Genomic DNA, 21,406 nt, shown 5'->3' with positions numbered 1-21,406 from the left:
GACATCCTTGAGCAGAACGCAAGAGTCGGGATGGTGTATAACGAGAAATTAGGGCTGAGATGTAAGGAGGGGCAGAAGAGTGTAAAGCTTTAAAAGTGAGGAGGAGAATTGAGTGTGAGATGTGGCTATATGCTAATGCTATTGGCTATATGCCAACGGCGGAGGTTTTTTGTTGCCTTTTTCACCCACCATAACATATATATATATATATATATATACATACATGTAGAGGTATCAGTACCGTGTTAGCCGAGCTTCAATAATCAAAAAATAAATAGATGATACCGTTCTGTGGCTAACGAAATGCTTTTATTTGTACGAGCTTTCGAGATACACTGATCTCTTCTTCCGGCAATGTTACAGCCCCCTTCTTGTTATATACACATACACACACACACACACACACACACACACAGTAAAACACATGCAAGCAGATACCTATTTTTATAACGGCATAGATAATTACATGTATATACGTGTACAGGCATGCTGATACAGTTACACAGCCTGACACCATTTGATATAAATACACTCTGTGACATCCAGCCTTACACCATCAGAACAACCACATAAATGCACAATTACTCACAGCTGTACAGGGACTCAGCCCCCTCCCTAGCGCGTGCGCACACACACACACACACACACACACACACACACACACACACACACACACACACACACCCCTTCTTGATATCACACACGCCTTCTTGCTTCCTAACACCCACCCACAGACTCAGCCCCCTCCCTGGCACACACTTCCTCCTCTCACACACACAGACTCAGCCCCCTTCTTGCACACACACACACACACACACACACACACACACACACACACACACACACACACACACACACACACACACACACACACACACACACACACACACACACACACACAGACTCAGCCCCCTTCTTGCTCTCTCTCACACACAGACTCAGCCCCCTTCTTGCTCTCTCTCACACACAGACTCAGCCCCCTTCTTGCTCTCTCTCACACACAGACTCAGCCCCCTTCTTGCTCTCTCTCACACACAGACTCAGCCCCCTTCTTGCTCTCTCTCACACACAGACTCAGCCCCCTTCTTGCTCTCTCTCACACACACACACGCCTTCTTGCTCTCTCACACACACAGACTCAGCCCCCTCCCTGGCACACACACTTCCTCCTCACACACACACACACACACAGACTCAGCCCCCTCCCTGGCACACACACTTCCTCCTCACACACACACACACACACACACAGACTCAGCCCCCTCCCTGGCACACACACTTCCTCCTCACACACACACACACACACACACACACACACACACACACACAGACTCATCCCCCTTCTTGCTCTCTCACACACAGAGACTCAGCCCCCTTCTTGCTCTCTCACACACAGACTCAGCCCCCTCCCTGGCACACACACTTCCTCCTCTCTCACACACACAGACTCAGCCCCCTTCTTGCTCTCACACACACAGACTCAGCCCCCTCCCTGGCACACACACACTTCCTCCTCTCTCACACACACAGACTCAGCCCCCTTCTTGCTCTCACACACACAGACTCAGCCCCCTCCCTGGCACACACACTTCCTCCTCTCTCACACACACAGACTCAGCCCCCTTCTTGCTCTCTCACACACACTTCCTCCTCCTCCTCCTGTGCGATCATGCTGGAGTCTGTGGTGGCAGATCTCCTGAACAGGTTCCTGGGGGATTACGTGGAGAACCTGGACAGGTCCCAGCTGAAGCTGGGGATCTGGGGGGGTAAGAAGCAGCCCCTGTAATAACGCCTGTAATTACTCTCCTGTATCCCTCCCTGCAGGTACAAGCCGGGACACCACTTGGCCACAGCAGCCTAGGCCCCTGTCTCTGTTTGCTTTGCATTCCCTATACCCCACCAAGCTGCTGCTGTAGTATCTCCCCTTGGGCATCCCCAGTCCCTAATTAGCCTGTAATTATGGATAACCCCACATCAACAGCTACACTATGCAAATAGCAATTCATCATGGTATTTCCACCCTGAAAGACACCCTTCCCTGTCCCACCCTCCAGCAGGGAAATACAAATGCCACATAGGTGTGGATAAGCTTAGATAACACTGCAAATGTGCTTTATTCTGCTTTTTATTTGCATGGACAATAACAACAGGACAGCTATGTTAAGGCAGTAGGAAGAAGCTTGCAGTTTAAAGGGCTTATAACGTTGAATAAATGGGGTCACTGCATCATTCTTACCTCCATGTAAGGGGGGGTGGGTCAGAGTGTAAGGTCTGTCCGGGGTAACACACACGTCTTGGGATTTGGAAGCAGTGTATCCCCCCTCCCCCGCATGATGCAGTTTCATCTGTGGGAGTTACACACACTTTGTGTGTCGAGGGGGAAAATAGAAGTGTTGTATGTTATTCAGCCCGGGATTTAATGCCATACAGAAATCGGCGAATGCAAAAACCGAGCGCAATTTGATGCGTAAAATACCTGGCGTTTTTATCCAAAGGTTTCCGTGCCAGATCTGTGGCTGGCTTTTTCCGTGGTGTGGCGTGGAAACTTGCACCTTTTAATCCGTGGCCTCAGTTGCATACGCAATGACCGCGTCGCACGGAGTGACACATTTACGTAATGTTAGACCTGACCGTGACCTGCTCTTTAAAAAAATAATAATTATTGTGTTTAAAAATGAAAAAGAAGTCTGTCACCACGGCCTGCTGCTTATTGTAGGAGTAATTAATGTCCTTTTTTTATTATTTGGAACATAGGATTGAAGCGGGGTTTTTGTGGAGCTGATTCGCATTAATTTCGGCTCCGGGGGCCCCCAGCTTCCGGAGATAAGGACCTCCAGAGGGGGCGCCGGTATCCCCTGCAAAGTTTAAAGTCCCCGCGTGTCACGGGCCGAGAGGAAGCCGGTCCTGGTACCGGTCCGCAAGCTTTGAGATTCCTGAGCCCCATTTATTTCAGCTCCAGAGACCCCTTACTTCCCCGGATACAGGCCTCCGAAGTGGGCGCCGGTATCTCTGCGGAGTTGAACGTTCCCGCGTCACACGGGCCGATGGGAAGCAGCACCTGGTGACATCACGGCTTCTTATTGGCCCGCAGGGTGCGGGAGCTGTGAAACGCCGCCTTTACAGGAACCAGCGCTAGCCGAGTGCTTACCGGCACCTACGGAGGGAAGTAGCCGGGGTCCCAGTAGCTGAAATGAAATGGGGGTTCAGCTCTGGAGACCCCCTGCTTCAATCCTGTGTTCAAAATAAAACAAATTCGCCCCCCCCCCCCAAATATCGCGTTCTTGGATTGCCTCTTTAAAAAGCCAATTCCGCTCGGTGTGGAATTAACTGGTTAATGAGTTTGATTAGATGCTCTTCTGTGCGGAAAACCTGCAATCTTGGCACGGAAATGCCATAATCGCTGTTTAATAAATAATCCCCAAATAACCCTGAGTCACGGGACAGAGGCCCCGCCCAGCTGACACGTGTCACACATGAAAGAATAGGCTCTTTGAGTCGTGATGTCTGGTCTGACCGCCCCTGCAATGTGGCTTTGTAAAGGGGGATTTCTGCTTTAGGTTAAAGCAGCGATACCGTTTTTTCTTATTGCAGGATTGAAGCGGGGGGTCCGAACTGCGTTAATGTCCGCTCCGGGGACCCCCTGCTGCCAGAGAGATTTACTTCTGTAGTGGGCGCCGGTATCCATGCAGCCAGGGAACTGTGTGCCTAACATAATGGCGGCGTTTAAATGTCCCACGTCACTAGGAAGCCGTGACGTCATCTGCTGCGGCTTCCTATTGGCCCACGTGACCGGGACATTTAAACTGCACTGCTCATTGATTTAGCCACCTGTGCTGAAGCAGGGATATCCCCAAAACCGGACCTGTTGGTGGCACATGAGGACTGGAGTTGGCCGCTCCTGTTACACAGCATCTGCTTCTTTGATTAGAGGCTAATTTAGACCTCGGATCTAGCGCAGGCCTGTGACGGAGCGCATGGCGTCACTCGCGCCTCCACTAGAAGCGATCCGTGGCCTGTACGATTGCACGATGGAGGGCATGCCCGTGACGTCACGTGAGTGGTTCACCCTCATTGGCTGAACCTTGCCCGTGACGTCACGTGAGTGGTTCACCCTCATTGGCTGAACCTTGCCCGTGACGTCACGTGAGTGGTTCACCCTCATTGGCTGAACCTTGCCCGCGACGTCACGTGAGTGGTTCACCCTCATTGGCTGAGCCTTGCCCGTGACGTCACGTGAGTGGTTCACCCTCATTGGCTGAACCTTGCCCGTGACGTCACGTGAGTGGTTCACCCTCATTGGCTGAACCTTGCCCGTGACCCGGCCGTCTCGCGGCAAATTCAAACAAATGTGTCTCGCGAAGTATCGGTCGCAATCCAGCGCGTGCTCTACGGCCGTGCGCATGGCCTTCCGGCATTTTTATTTTGGCGCATGCGATGTTGGCGCCGTCGCTGTTACGAAAGACGCAGCCTAAGGCTGAGTTCATAGTAATGGCGACGCGACCGCGTGACGTCGCTATAGCGATTGTTGCACTCAGGTGCAGGAGGGCGATAGGGCGTGGCGGAGCGTCAGGCGAGCCGTTCGCCCTCATTGCCTGACCCGCTCACGTAACGCTGATGTCACGCTGCTGTCGCTGGCCAAGACAAAAATCCTTGGCTTCAGCGATTTGTCGCGGGTGCGGACTTCATGTACGCGTGACGGCGCTGTGCGCCAGTACTATAAGCGCAGCCTAAGGCTGCATCCATACTGGTTCCGAAGGCGCGAGCGCCAAATCCAAACCAATGGAGGTCCATGTGCATAGTGCGTGACATCACAGCCGCGCCTCGCCGTCGCCTCTGCCTGCAGGACAGAAACCTCTCCTGCTGCAGGCGAGCGTGACGCCGCGCAAACGCATTCACTATGAACGAGGCCTTGGGGATCAGGAGGAGCACAGATCTCAACGAGGCAGTGATCAGGGCCGAGCTACAAAGCCGTTTCTAAAAATAAAAGACGGGCTGCACATTTTCCCCAAAAAGTTTTATTTCACAGCAGGATTTCTCTGAAAGGGAAAATTACTGCAGGGATGTTCAAAACAGGGGTGCGCAAGGATATCCTTGCTTCAGCACAGGTGACTCAATCAGTCCTTGCTTCAGCACATTGACAAAAAGGGGAATAAATCCTGTAACTAATACTCGAGAATCATAAACGGCAGAAAAAGAATCTATGCTTAAATCGCATGAAGTGAATCGGAATAAATCAAAATGCTGGGCCCGGCCCAGGCTGATATATAAATCACACAGAGCTCAGTGCAAGCGGGGCCAGAACCTGCAGGTAGGGGGTGAACCTGCAGGTAGGGGGTGAACCTGCAGGTAGGGGGTGAACCTGCAGGTAGGGGGTGAACCTGCAGGTAGGGGGTGAACCTGCAGGTAGGGGGTGAACCTGCAGGTAGGGGGTGAATCTGCAGGTAGGGGGTGAACCTGCAGGTAGGGGGTGAACCTGCAGGTAGGGGGTGAACCTGCAGGTAGGGGGTGAACCTGCAGGTAGGGGGTGAATCTGCAGGCAGGGGGTGAACCTGCAGACAGGGGGTGAACCTGCAGGCAGGGGGTGAACCTGCAGGCAGGGGGTGAACCTGCAGGCAGGGGGTGAACCTGCAGGCAGGGGGTGAACCTGCAGGTAGGGGGTGAATCTGCAGGTAGGGGGTGAATCTAGCAGCAGAACGTCTGCACCGGGGGAGGGGAAGCGATCGATATCCCCCTATTAATTATGTTTAACAAAGGTTTTCTTTTGATTTGTTCGGGGACATTATGGATTTATATACAAGGGCCATCACGTCCTTTTTCTATATGTCAGTATCATATCTTTGTGTGCTATATTCATTGGAGTGGCACTAATCATTCAATATGTTATGTTATATTCATTTTTATTATCTTATGTGTATTATAATGACATTTTCACATACAGTATTGTTATGCTTGCACCTAATCTTTCAGCGGATTGCTTTCATGTTTATAATGGTTCCCACTGAGTATTAGTGTGTGACCAGTGGTTACATTGTGTGTTTTCGGTCGTGTTGTTACATCGATGTGTCTAATTCATGTACAGTATGTTTGTATCAGTTCCCAAGCGCTGCAGCGGCCCCCTCATTATATTACTGCAGAGACCCGGTTATCCGGCATTCATCAAATGCTTGAAAAAAGTCCCTTTGAACCGTTCCCCCGACCGGCGTGGCCCGTTCCCCCGACCGGCGTGGCCCCGTTACCCCGACCGGCGTGGCCCGTTCCACCCTTCTTGCCCCCTCTGTTTCCCTCCTGTGCCACGCCCCCTCTCCCCCCCCAGTCTTATATGCCAAGGTCGGGGAACCAAGACTTGGTCTACTAAACGGCGTGGAGCTCCGAGGCACCTCATGACCTTGTTTAATAAGTGAGCCGTACGTTGCCTCCCAGCTTGGCATTGTTTAGTAGATGTAGCCCCAATTCCTCGTTTGGTCCTATTCTCGCACAGCCGTAGCGTAGAGCAGGGGCGGCCAACTCCACTCCTCAAGGGCCACCAGCAGGCCATGTGTTGGGGCTTTCCCTGCTTCAGCACAGGTGGCTGTCAATGACTGCATCACCTGTGCTGAAGCAGGGATATCTTTAAAACCTGGTCAGTTGGTGGCCCTTGAGGACTGGAGTTGGCCGCCCCTGCTCTCAAGGAAACTATTATCAAGGGCCAGGTTTTCATGATATCCCTGCTTCAGCACAGGTGGCTCAGTCTTTGACTGAACCACTGATTGAGCCACCTGTGCTGAAGCAGGGATATCCCCAATGCCTGGCCTGTTGGTGCCCTGTCATTATTTGGAGCCGTCCGCCATCTCTGTGACGTTAACTGCGTCATTAGGGCACTGAAGGGGTTATAACGCCGGAATCGGACATTCAGTGGCGACCAAGCCCCGGCCGGCGCCCCGCGGCAGAAGGACGCTCCGACGCTTGGCCCTCTGCCACCGGCCAATTCTAGGGTTCATTCTAGGGTAAGGGGATAACTTTAGGGGTTTAGCGGTTAGGGTAGGGGGATAAGTTTAGGGGTTTAGCAGTTAGGGTAGGGGGATAACTTTAGGGGTTAGGGTAGGGGGATAAGTTTAGGGGTTTAGCGGTTAGGGTAGGGGGATAAGTTTAGGGGTTTAGCAGTTAGGGTAGGGGGATAAGTTTAGGGGTTTAGCAGTTAGGGTAGGGGGATAAGTTTAGGGGTTAGGGTAGGGGGATAAGTTTAGGGGTTTAGCGGTTAGGGTAGGGGGATAACTTTAGGGGTTTAGGGGTTAGGGTAGGGGGATAACTTTAGGGGTTTAGCGGTTAGGGTAGGGGGATAACTTTAGGGGTTTAGCGGTTAGGGTAGGGGGATAAGTTTAGGGGTTTAGGGGTTAGGGTAGGGGGATAAGTTTAGGGGTTTAGCGGTTAGGGTAGGGGGATAACTTTAGGGGTTAGGGTAGGGGGATAAGTTTAGGGGTTTAGCGGTTAGGGTAGGGGGATAAGTTTAGGGGTTTAGCAGTTAGGGTAGGGGGATAACTTTAGGGGTTTAGCGGTTAGGGTAGGGGGATAAGTTTAGGGGTTTAGCAGTTAGGGTAGGGGGATAACTTTAGGGGTCTAGCGGTTAGGGTAGGGGGATAACTTTAGGGGTTTAGAGGTTAGGGTAGGGGGATAACTTTAGGGGTTTAGAGGTTAGGGTAGGGGGATAACTTTAGGGGTTTAGCGGTTAGGGTAGGGGGATAACTTTAGGGGTTAGCGGTTAGGGTAGGGGGATAACTTTAGGGGTTTAGCGGTTAGGGTAGGGGGATAACTTTAGGGGTTTAGCGGTTGGGGTAGGGGGATAACTTTAGGGGTTTAGCGGTTGGGGTAGGGGGATAACTTTAGGGGTTTAGCGGTTGGGGTAGGGGGATAACTTTAGGGGTTTAGCGGTTAGGGTAGGGGGATAACTTTAGGGGTTTAGCGGTTAGGGTAGGGGGATAACTTTAGGGGTTTAGCGGTTAGGGTAGGGGGATAACTTTAGGGGTTTAGCGGTTAGGGTAGGGGGATAACTTTAGGGGTTTAGCGGTTAGGGTAGGGGGATAACTTTAGGGGTTTAGCGGTTGGGGTAGGGGGATAACTTTAGGGGTTTAGCGGTTAGGGTAGGGGGATAACTTTAGGGGTTTAGCGGTTAGGGTAGGAGGATAACTTTAGGGGTTTAGCGGTTGGGGTAGGGGGATAACTTTAGGGGTTTAGCGGTTAGGGTAGGGGGATAACTTTAGGGGTTTAGCGGTTAGGGTAGGGGGATAACTTTAGGGGTTTAGCGGTTAGGGTAGAGGGATAACTTTAGGGGTTTAGCGGTTGGGGTAGGGGGATAACTTTAGGGGTTTAGCGGTTAGGGTAGGGGGATAACTTTAGGGATTCGGCGGTTAGGGTAGGGGGATAACTTTAGGGGTTAGCGGTTAGGGTAGGGGGATAACTTTAGGGGTTTAGCGGTTAGAGTAGGGGGATAAGTTTAGGGGTTTAGCAGTTAGGGTAGGGGGATAACTTTAGGGGTTTAGCGGTTAGGGTAGGGGGATAAGTTTAGGGGTTTAGCAGTTAGGGTAGGGGGATAACTTTAGGGGTCTAGCGGTTAGGGTAGGGGGATAACTTTAGGGGTTTAGAGGTTAGGGTAGGGGGATAACTTTAGGGGTTTAGCGGTTAGGGTAGGGGGATAACTTTAGGGGTTTAGCGGTTGGGGTAGGGGGATAACTTTAGGGGTTTAGCGGTTAGGGTAGGGGGATAACTTTAGGGGTTTAGCGGTTGGGGTAGGGGGATAACTTTAGGGGTTTAGCGGTTAGGGTAGGGGGATAACTTTAGGGGTTTAGCGGTTAGGGTAGGAGGATAACTTTAGGGGTTTAGCGGTTGGGGTAGGGGGATAACTTTAGGGGTTTAGCGGTTAGGGTAGGGGGATAACTTTAGGGGTTTAGCGGTTAGGGTAGGGGGATAACTTTAGGGGTTTAGCGGTTGGGGTAGGGGGATAACTTTAGGGGTTTAGCGGTTAGGGTAGGGGGATAACTTTAGGGGTTTAGCGGTTAGGGTAGGGGGATAACTTTAGGGGTTTAGCGGTTAGGGTAGGGGGATAACTTTAGGGGTTTAGCGGTTAGGGTAGGGGGATAACTTTAGGGGTTTAGCGGTTGGGGTAGGGGGATAACTTTAGGGGTTTAGCGGTTAGGGTAGGGGGATAACTTTAGGGGTTTAGCGGTTGGGGTAGGGGGATAACTTTAGGGTTTTAGCGGTTAGGGTAGGGGGATAACTTTAGGGGTTTAGCGGTTAGGGTAGGGGGATAACTTTAGGGGTTTAGCGGTTAGGGTAGGGGGATAACTTTAGGGGTTTAGCGGTTAGGGTAGGAGGATAACTTTAGGGGTTTAACAGTTGGGGTTGGGGGATAACTTTAGGGGTTTAGCGGTTAGGGTAGGAGGATAACTTTAGGGGTTTAGCGGTTGGGGTTGGGGGATAACTTTAGGGGTTTAGCGGTTAGGGTAGAGGGATAACTTTAGGGGTTTAGCGGTTGGGGTAGGGGGATAACTTTAGGGGTTTAGCGGTTAGGGTAGAGGGATAACTTTAGGGGTTTAGCGGTTAGGGTAGGAGGATAACTTTAGGGGTTTAGCGGTTAGGGTAGGAGGATAACTTTAGGGGTTTAGCGGTTAGGGTAGAGGGATAACTTTAGGGGTTTAGCGGTTAAGGTAGGAGGATAACTTTAGGGGTTTAGCGGTTGGGGTAGGGGGATAACTTTAGGGGTTTAGCGGTTAGGGTAGAGGGATAACTTTAGGGGTTTAGCGGTTAGGGTAGGGGGATAACTTTAGGGGTCTAGCGGTAGGGGTAGGGGTAGTGTTGGTATTCAGGGTTACGATTAGGGGGTTTTGTTGTAAGGGCTAAGGATAGAGACTTACATTGGCAGCCGGTGACTGAGTGTCCCGACGGTGAGGTCACTTGCGGCTTAACCCCGGCGGTCACTTTGTCGCGGCGAAAAGTCCCAGACCGTAATAACACTCACACGCGGAATCCACGCAGAGTTCCTATTGGTCCGGCTCCGACCTCTGCCCAGGGCCCTTTATGGTGCTCCTATCGCCCGTGTATATTTTCTCCATAACGAGCACAAACTATAGGCAACAATTGTACAGCAAAGCGTGTTAGCGACCCCTGTAATCTGCTTCCCCCGTGTGCCAGGAACGCGTTATAAATACTCGTGTTATTTTACTTCCGCTGGTTCAGTGAATAAACCAACATTTACTCGCCGCCTCCTCACCGTAACCTGTTCCCATCCCAGGTTACTATGCACATTACTGTGCTCTTCCTACACGCAGGCCCTATTAATCTGTTCCCATCCCAGGTTACTATGCACATTACTGTGCTCTTCCTACACGCAGGCCCTATTAATCTGTTCCCATCCTAGGTTACTATACACATTACTGTGCTCTTCCTACACGCAGGCCCTAGTAATCTGTTCCCATCCCAGGTTACTATGCACATTACTTTGCTCTTCCTACACGCAGGCCCTAGTAATCTGTTCCCATCCCAGGTTACTATGCACATTACTGTGCTCTTCCTACACGCAGGCCCTATTAATCTGTTCCCATCCCAGGTTACTATGCACATTACTGTGCTCTTCCTACACGCAGGCCCTATTAATCTGTTCCCATCCCAGGTTACTATGCACATTACTGTGCTCTTCCTACACGCAGGCCCTATTAACCTGTTCCCATCCCAGGTTACTATGCACATTACTGTGCTCTTCCTACACGCAGGCCCTATTAATCTGTTCCCATCCCAGGTTACTATACACATTACTGTGCTCTTCCTCACGCAGGCCCTATTAATCTGTTCCCATCCCAGGTTACTATGCACATTACTGTGCTCTTCCTACACGCAGGCCCTATTAATCTTTTCCCATCCCAGGTTACTATGCACATTACTGTGCTCTTCCTCACGCAGGCCCTATTAATCTGTTCCCATCCCAGGTTACTATGCACATTACTGTGCTCTTCCTACACGCAGGCCCTATTAATCTGTTCCCATCCCAGGTTACTATGCACATTACTGTGCTCTTCCTACACGCAGGCCCTATTAATCTGTTCCTATCCCAGGTTACTATGCACATTACTGTGCTCTTTCCTCACGCAGGCCCTATTAATCTGTGCTCTTCCTCACGCAGGCCCTATTAACCTGTTCCCATCCCAGGTTACTAAGCACATTACTGTGCTCTTCCTCACGCAGGCCCTATTAATCTGTTCCTATCCCAGGTTACTATGCACATTACTGTGCTCTTTCTACATGCAGGCCCTATTAATCTGTTCCCATCCCAGGTTACTATGCACATTACTGTGCTCTTCCTACACGCAGGCCCTATTAATCTGTTCCCATCCCAGCTTACTATACACATTACTGTGCTCTTCCTACACGCAGGCCCTATTAATCTGTTCCCATCCCAGGTTACTATGCACATTACTGTGCTCTTCCTCACGCAGGCCCTATTAATCTGTTCTCATCCCAGGTTACTATACACATTACTGTGCTCTTCCTACACGCAGGCCCTATTAATCTGTTCCCATCCCAGGTTACTATGCACATTACTGTGCTCTTCCTCACGCAGGCCCTATTAATCTGTTCCCATCCCAGGTTACTATGCACATTACTGTGCTCTTCCTCACGCAGGCCCTATTAATCTGTTCCCATCCCAGGTTACTATGCACATTACTGTGCTCTTCCTACACGCAGGCCCTATTAATCTGTTCCCATCCCAGGTTACTATGCACATTACTGTGCTCTTCCTCACGCAGGCCCTATTAATCTGTTCCCATCCCAGGTTACTATGCACATTACTGTGCTCTTCCTCACGCAGGCCCTATTAATCTGTTCCCATCCCAGGTGACTATGCACATTACTGTGCTCTTCCTCACGCAGGCCCTATTAATCTGTTCCCATCCCAGGTTACTATGCACATTACTGTGCTCTTCCTCACACAGGCCCTATTAATCTGTTCCCATCCCAGGTTACTATGCACATTACTGTGCTCTTCCTCACGCAGTCCCTATTAATCTGTTCCCATCCCAGGTTACTATGCACATTACTGTGCTCTTCCTCACACAGGCCCTATTAATCTGTTCCCATCCCAGGTTACTATGCACATTACTGTGCTCTTCCTACACGCAGGCCCTATTAATCTGTTCCCATCCCAGGTTACTATACATATTACTGTGCTCTTCCTACACGCAGGCCCTATTAATCTGTTCCTATCCCAGGTTACTATGCACATTACTGTGCTCTTTCTACACGCAGGCCCTATTAATCTGTTCCCATCCCAGGTTACTATGCACATTACTGTGCTCTTCCTCACGCAGACCCTATTAATCTGTTCCCATCCCACGTTACTATGCATGTTACTGTGCTCTTCCTACATGCAGGCCCTATTAATCTGTTCCCATCCCAGGTTACTATACACATTACTGTGCTCTCCTCACGCAGACCCTATTAATCTGTTCCCATCCCACGTTACTATGCACATTACTGTGCTCTTCCTACACGCAGGCCCTATTAATCTGTTCCCATCCCAGGTTACTATGCACATTACTGTGCTCTTCCTCACGCAGACCCTATTAATCTGTTCCCATCCCACGTTACTATGCACATTACTGTGCTCTTCCTACACGCAGGCCCTATTAATCTGTTCCCATCCCAGGTTACTATGCACATTACTGTGCTCTTCCTCACGCAGGCCCTATTAATCTGTTCCCATCCCAGGTTACTATGCACATTACTGTGCTCTTCCTCACGCAGGCCCTATTAATCTGTTCCCATCCCAGGTTACTACGCACATTACTGTGCTCTTCCTACACGCAGGCCCTATTAATCTGTTCCCATCCCAGGTTACTATGCACATTACTGTGCTCTTCCTCACGCAGGCCCTATTAATCTGTTCCCATCCCAGGTTACTATGCACATTACTGTGCTCTTCCTACACGCAGGCCATATTAATCTGTTCCCATCCCAGGTTACTATGCACATTACTGTGCTCTTCCTACACGCAGGCCCTATTAATCTGTTCCCATCCCAGGTTACTATGCACATTACTGTGCTCTTCCTACACGCAGGCCCTATTAATCTGTTCCCATCCCAGGTTACTATGCACATTACTGTGCTCTTCCTCACGCAGGCCCTATTAATCTGTTCCCATCCCAGCTTACTATACACATTACTGTGCTCTTCCTACACGCAGGCCCTATTAATCTGTTCCTATCCCAGGTTACTATGCACATTACTGTGCTCTTCCTACACGCAGGCCCTATTAATCTGTTCCCATCCCAGGTTACTATGCACATTACTGTGCTCTTCCTCACGCAGGCCCTATTAATCTGTTCCCATCCCAGCTTACTATACACATTACTGTGCTCTTCCTACACGCAGGCCCTATTAATCTGTTCCCATCCCAGGTTTCTATGCACATTACTGTGCTCTTCCTACACGCAGGCCCTATTAATCTGTTCCCATCCCAGGTTACTATGCACATTACTGTGCTCTTCCTACACGCAGGCCCTATTAACCTGTTCCCATCCCAGGTTACTATGCACATTACTGTGCTCTTCCTCACGCAGGCCCTATTAATCTGTTCCCATCCCAGGTTACTATGCACATTACTGTGCTCTTCCTACACGCAGGCCCTATTAATCTGTTCCCATCCCAGGTTACTATGCACATTACTGTGCTCTTCCTACACGCAGGCCCTATTAACCTGTTCCCATCCCAGGTTACTATGCACATTACTGTGCTCTTCCTACACGCAGGCCTTATTAACCTGTTCCCATCCCAGGTTACTATGCACATTACTGTGCTCTTCCTCACGCAGGCCCTATTAATCTGTTCCCATCCCAGGTTACTATACATATTACTTTGCTCTTCCTACACGCAGGCCCTATTAATCTGTTCCCATCCCAGGTTACTATGCACATTACTGTGCTCTTCCTACACGCAGGCCCTATTAATCTGTTCCCATCCCAGGTTACTATGCACATTACTGTGCTCTTCCTCACGCAGGCCCTATTAATCTGTTCCCATCTCAGGTTACTATGCACATTACTGTGCTCTTCCTACACGCAGGCCCTATTAATCTGTTCCCATCCTAGGTTACTATGCACATTACTGTGCTCTTCCTCACGCAGGCCCTATTAATCTGTTCCCATCCCAGGTTACTATGCACATTACTGTGCTCTTCCTCACGCAGGCCCTATTAATCTGTTCCCATCCCAGGTTACTATGCACATTACTGTGCTCTTCCTCACACAGGCCCTATTAATCTGTTCTCATCCCAGGTTACTATACACATTAGTGTGCTCTTCCTACACGCAGGCCCTATTAATCTGTTCCCATCCCAGGTTACTATGCACATTACTGTGCTCTTCCTACACGCAGGCCCTATTAATCTGTTCCCATCCCAGGTTACTATGCACATTACTGTGCTCTTCCTACACGCAGGCCCTATTAATCTGTTCCCATCCCAGGTTACTATGCACATTACTGTGCTCTTCCTACACGCAGGCCCTATTAATCTGTTCCCATCCCAGGTTACTATGCACATTACTGTGCTCTTCCTCACGCAGGCCCTATTAATCTGTTCCCATCCCAGGTTACTATGCACATTACTGTGCTCTTCCTCACGCAGGCCCTATTAATCTGTTCCCATCCCAGGTTACTACGCACATTACTGTGCTCTTCCTACACGCAGGCCCTATTAATCTGTTCCCATCCCAGGTTACTATGCACATTACTGTGCTCTTCCTCACGCAGGCCCTATTAATCTGTTCCCATCCCAGGTTACTATGCACATTACTGTGCTCTTCCTACACGCAGGCCCTATTAATCTGTTCCCATCCCAGGTTACTATGCACATTACTGTGCTCTTCCTCACGCAGGCCCTATTAATCTGTTCCCATCCCAGGTTACTATGCACATTACTGTGCTCTTCCTACACGCAGGCCCTATTAATCTGTTCCCATCCCAGGTTACTATGCACATTACTGTGCTCTTCCTACACGCAGGCCCTATTAATCTGTTCCCATCCCAGGTTACTATGCACATTACTGTGCTCTTCCTCACGCAGGCCCTATTAATCTGTTCCCATCCCAGCTTACTATACACATTACTGTGCTCTTCCTACACGCAGGCCCTATTAATCTGTTCCTATCCCAGGTTACTATGCACATTACTGTGCTCTTCCTACACGCAGGCCCTATTAATCTGTTCCCATCCCAGGTTACTATGCACATTACTGTGCTCTTCCTCACGCAGGCCCTATTAATCTGTTCCCATCCCAGCTTACTATACACATTACTGTGCTCTTCCTACACGCAGGCCCTATTAATCTGTTCCCATCCCAGGTTTCTATGCACATTACTGTGCTCTTCCTACACGCAGGCCCTATTAATCTGTTCCCATCCCAGGTTACTATGCACATTACTGTGCTCTTCCTACACGCAGGCCCTATTAACCTGTTCCCATCCCAGGTTACTATGCACATTACTGTGCTCTTCCTCACGCAGGCCCTATTAATCTGTTCCCATCCCAGGTTACTATGCACATTACTGTGCTCTTCCTACACGCAGGCCCTATTAATCTGTTCCCATCCCAGGTTACTATGCACATTACTGTGCTCTTCCTACACGCAGGCCCTATTAACCTGTTCCCATCCCAGGTTACTATGCACATTACTGTGCTCTTCCTACACGCAGGCCCTATTAACCTGTTCCCATCCCAGGTTACTATGCACATTACTGTGCTCTTCCTCACGCAGGCCCTATTAATCTGTTCCCATCCCAGGTTACTATACATATTACTTTGCTCTTCCTACACGCAGGCCCTATTAATCTGTTCCCATCCCAGGTTACTATGCACATTACTGTGCTCTTCCTACACGCAGGCCCTATTAATCTGTTCCCATCCCAGGTTACTATGCACATTACTGTGCTCTTCTTCACGCAGGCCCTATTAATCTGTTCCCATCTCAGGTTACTATGCACATTACTGTGCTCTTCCTACACGCAGGCCCTATTAATCTGTTCCCATCCTAGGTTACTATGCACATTACTGTGCTCTTCCTCACGCAGGCCCTATTAATCTGTTCCCATCCCAGGTTACTATGCACATTACTGTGCTCTTCCTCACGCAGGCCCTATTAATCTGTTCCCATCCCAGGTTACTATGCACATTACTGTGCTCTTCCTCACACAGGCCCTATTAATCTGTTCTCATCCCAGGTTACTATACACATTAGTGTGCTCTTCCTACACGCAGGCCCTATTAATCTGTTCCCATCCCAGGTTACTATGCACATTACTGTGCTCTTCCTACACGCAGGCCCTATTAATCTGTTCCCATCCCAGGTTACTATGCACATTACTGTGCTCTTCCTCACGCAGGCCCTATTAATCTGTTCCCATCCCAGGTTACTATGCACATTACTGTGCTCTTCCTCACGCAGGCCCTATTAATCTGTTCCCATCCCAGGTTACTATGCACATTACTGTGCTCTTTCTACACGCAGGCCCTATTAATCTGTTCCCATCCCAGGTTACAATGCACATTACTGTGCTCTTCCTACACACAGGCCCTATTAATCTGTTCCCATCCCAGGTTACTATGCACATTACTGTGCTCTTCATCACGCAGGCCCTATTAATCTGTTCCCATCCCAGGTTACTATGCACATTACTGTGCTCTTCCTACACGCAGGCCCTATTAATCTGTTCCCATCCCAGGTTACTATGCACATTACTGTGCTCGTCCTACACGCAGGCCCTAATAATCTGTTCCCATCCCAGGTTACTATGCACATTACTGTGCTCTTCCTACACGCAGGCCCTATTAATCTGTTCCCATCCCAGGTTACTATGCACATTACTGTGCTCGTCCTACACGCAGGCCCTATTAATCTGTTCCCATCCCAGGTTACTATGCACATTACTGTGCTCTTTCTACACGCAGGCCCTATTAATCTGTTCCCATCCCAGGTTACTATGCACATTACTGTGCTCTTCCTCATGCAGGCCCTATTAATCTGTTCCCATCCCAGGTTACTAAGCACATTACTGTGCTCTTCCTACACACAGGCCCTATTAATCTGTTCCCATCCCAGGTTACTATACACATTACTGTGCTCTTCCTACACGCAGGCCCTATTAATTTGTTCCCATCCCAGGTTACTATGCACATTACTGTGCTCTTTCTACACGCAGGCCCTATTAATCTGTTCCCATCCCAGGTTACTATGCACATTACTGTGCTCTTCCTCACGCAGACCCTATTAATCTGTTCCCATCCCAGGTTACTAAGCACATTACTGTGCTCTTCCTACACACAGGCCCTATTAATCTGTTCCCATCCCAGGTTACTATACACATTACTGTGCTCTTCCTACACGCAGGCCCTATTAACCTGTTCCCATCCCAGGTTACTATGCACATTACTGTGCTCTTCCTACACACAGGCCCTATTAATCTGTTCCCATCCCAGGTTACTATGCACATTACTGTGCTCTTTCTACACACAGGCCCTATTAATCTGTTCCCATCCCAGGTTACTATACACATTACTGTGCTCTTCCTACACGCAGGCCCTATTAATCTGTTCCCATCCCTGGTTACTATGCACATTACTGTGCTCTTCCTACACACAGGCCCTATTAATCTGTTCCCATCCCAGGTTACTATGCACATTACTGTGCTCTTCATCACGCAGGCCCTATTAATCTGTTCCCATCCCAGGTTACTATGCACATTACTGTGCTCTTCCTACACGCAGGCCCTATTAATCTGTTCCCATCCCAGGTTACTATACACATTACTGTGCTCTTCCTACACGCAGGCCCTATTAATCTGTTCCCATCCCAGGTTACTATGCACATTACTGTGCTCTTCCTACACGCAGGCCCTATTAACCTGTTCCCATCCCAGGTTACTATGCACATTACTGTGCTCTTCCTACACGCAGGCCCTATTAATCTGTTCCCATCCCAGGTTACTATACATATTACTTTGCTCTTCCTACACGCAGGCCCTATTAATCTGTTCCCATCCCAGGTTACTATGCACATTACTGTGCTCTTCCTACACGCAGGCCCTATTAATCTGTTCCCATCCCAGGTTACTATGCACATTACTGTGCTCTTCCTCACGCAGGCCCTATTAATCTGTTCCCATCTCAGGTTACTATGCACATTACTGTGCTCTTCCTACACGCAGGCCCTATTAATCTGTTCCCATCCTAGGTTACTATGCACATTACTGTGCTCTTCCTCACGCAGGCCCTATTAATCTGTTCCCATCCCAGGTTACTATGCACATTACTGTGCTCTTCCTCACGCAGGCCCTATTAATCTGTTCCCATCCCAGGTTACTATGCACATTACTGTGCTCTTCCTCACGCAGGCCCTATTAATCTGTTCCCATCCCAGGTTACTATGCACATTACTGTGCTCTTCCTACACGCAGGCCCTATTAATCTGTTCCCATCCCAGGTTACTATGCACATTACTGTGCTCTTCCTACACGCAGGCCCTATTAATCTGTTCCCATCCCAGGTTACTATGCACATTACTGTGCTCTTCCTACACGCAGGCCCTATTAATCTGTTCCCATCCCAGGTTACTATGCACATTACTGTGCTCTTCCTACACGCAGGCCCTATTAATCTGTTCCCATCCCAGGTTACTATGCACATTACTGTGCTCTTCCTACACGCAGGCCCTAATAATCTGTTCCCATCCCAGGTTACTATGCACATTACTGTGCTCTTCCTACACGCAGGCCCTATTAATCTGTTCCCATCCCAGGTTACTATGCACATTACTGTGCTCTTTCTACACGCAGGCCCTATTAATCTGTTCCCATCCCAGGTTACTATGCACATTACTGTGCTCTTCCTCATGCAGGCCCTATTAATCTGTTCCCATCCCAGGTTACTATGCACATTACTGTGCTCTTCCTACACACAGGCCCTATTAATCTGTTCCCATCCCAGGTTACTATGCACATTACTGTGCTCTTCCTACACGCAGGCCCTATTAATCTGTTCCCATCCCAGGTTACTAAGCACATTACTGTGCTCTTCCTACACACAGGCCCTATTAATCTGTTCCCATCCCAGGTTACTAAGCACATTACTGTGCTCTTCCTACACACAGGCCCTATTAATCTGTTCCCATCCCAGGTTACTATGCACATTACTGTGCTCTTCCTACACACAGGCCCTATTAATCTGTTCCCATCCCAGGTTACTAAGCACATTACTGTGCTCTTCCTACACACAGGCCCTATTAATCTGTTCCCATCCCAGGTTACTATGCACATTACTGTGCTCTTCCTACACGCAGGCCCTATTAATTTGTTCCCATCCCAGGTTACTATGCACATTACTGTGCTCTTTCTACACGCAGGCCCTATTAATCTGTTCCCATCCCAGGTTACTATACACATTACTGTGCTCTTCCTACACGCAGGCCCTATTAATTTGTTCCCATCCCAGGTTACTATGCACATTACTGTGCTCTTTCTACACGCAGGCCCTATTAATCTGTTCCCATCCCAGGTTACTCTACACATTACTGTGCTCTTCCTACACGCAGGCCCTATTAATCTGTTCCCATCCCAGGTTACTATACACATTACTGTGCTCTTCCTACACGCAGGCCCTATTAATTTGTTCCCATCCCAGGTTACTATGCACATTACTGTGCTCTTTCTACACGCAGGCCCTATTAATCTGTTCCCATCCCAGGTTACTATACACATTACTGTGCTCTTCCTACACGCAGGCCCTATTAATTTGTTCCCATCCCAGGTTACTATGCACATTACTGTGCTCTTCCTACACGCAGGCCCTATTAATCTGTTCCCATCCCAGGTTACTATGCACATTACTGTGCTCTTCCTCATGCAGGCCCTATTAATCTGTTCCCATCCCAGGTTACTATGCACATTACTGTGCTCTTCCTACACGCAGGCCCTATTAATCTGTTCCCATCCCAGGTTACTATGCACATTACTGTGCTCTTCCTCATGCAGGCCCTATTAATCTGTTCCCATCCCAGGTTACTATGCACATTACTGTGCTCTTCCTCATGCAGGCCCTATTAATCTGTTCCCATCCCAGGTTACTATGCACATTACTGTGCTCTTCCTCATGCAGGCCCTATTAATCTGTTCCCATCCCAGGTTACTATGCACATTACTGTGCTCTTCCTCATGCAGGCCCTATTAATCTGTTCCCATCCCAGGTTACTATACACATTACTGTGCTCTTCCTACACGCAGGCCCTATTAACCTGTTCCCATCCCAGGTTACTATGCACATTACTGTGCTCTTCCTACACACAGGCCCTATTAATCTGTTCCCATCCCAGGTTACTATGCACATTACTGTGCTCTTCATCACGCAGGCCCTATTAATCTGTTCCCATCCCAGGTTACTATGCACATTACTGTGCTCTTCATCACGCAGGCCCTATTAATCTGTTCCCATCCCAGGTTACTATGCACATTACTGTGCTCTTCCTACACGCAGGCCCTATTAATCTGTTCCCATCCCAGGTTACTATACACATTACTGTGCTCTTCCTACACGCAGGCCCTATTAATCTGTTCCCATCCCAGGTTACTATACACATTACTGTGCTCTTCCTACACGCAGGCCCTATTAATCTGTTCCCATCCCAGGTTACTATACACATTACTGTGCTCTTCCTACACGCAGGCCCTATTAACCTGTTCCCATCCCAGGTTACTATGCACATTACTGTGCTCTTCCTACACACAGGCCCTATTAATCTGTTCCCATCCCAGGTTACTATGCACATTACTGTGCTCTTCATCATGCAGGCCCTATTAATCTGTTCCCATCCCAGGTTACTATGCACATTACTGTGCTCTTCCTACACACAGGCCCTATTAATCTGTTCCCATCCCAGGTTACTATGCACATTACTGTGCTCTTCCTACACACAGGCCCTATTAATCTGTTCCCATCCCAGGTTACTATGCACATTACTGTGCTCTTCCTACACGCAGGCCCTATTAATCTGTTCCCATCCCAGGTTACTATACACATTACTGTGCTCTTCCTACACGCAGGCCCTATTAATCTGTTCCCATCCCAGGTTACTATACACATTACTGTGCTCTTCCTACACGCAGGCCCTATTAATCTGTTCCCATCCCAGGTTACTATGCACATTACTGTGCTCTTCCTACACACAGGCCCTATTAACCTGTTCCCATCCCAGGTTACTATGCACATTACTGTGCTCTTCCTACACACAGGCCCTATTAATCTGTTCCCATCCCAGGTTACTATGCACATTACTGTGCTCTTCATCACGCAGGCCCTATTAATCTGTTCCCATCCCAGGTTACTATGCACATTACTGTGC

General features: G+C 49.2%; 1 protein-coding gene across 1 annotated transcript in view; it reads left to right on the top strand.

The window, feature by feature from the left end:
* Positions 1–21,406, top strand: part of LOC142485966 (uncharacterized) — a 35,023-nt gene that overhangs the window by 8,761 nt on the left and 4,856 nt on the right. Inside the window, exon 2 of the mRNA XM_075584621.1 lies at positions 735–1,766. Coding sequence (XP_075440736.1) covers positions 735–1,766 — 1,032 coding nt within the window. The remainder of the gene's footprint in view (positions 1–734; positions 1,767–21,406) is intronic.

The sequence above is a fragment of the Ascaphus truei genome, unplaced genomic scaffold, assembly GCF_040206685.1.
Source record: "Ascaphus truei isolate aAscTru1 unplaced genomic scaffold, aAscTru1.hap1 HAP1_SCAFFOLD_684, whole genome shotgun sequence".
NCBI classification, from domain to species: Eukaryota; Metazoa; Chordata; class Amphibia; order Anura; family Ascaphidae; genus Ascaphus; species Ascaphus truei.
This window is presented reverse-complemented; position numbering and strand designations above follow the sequence as displayed.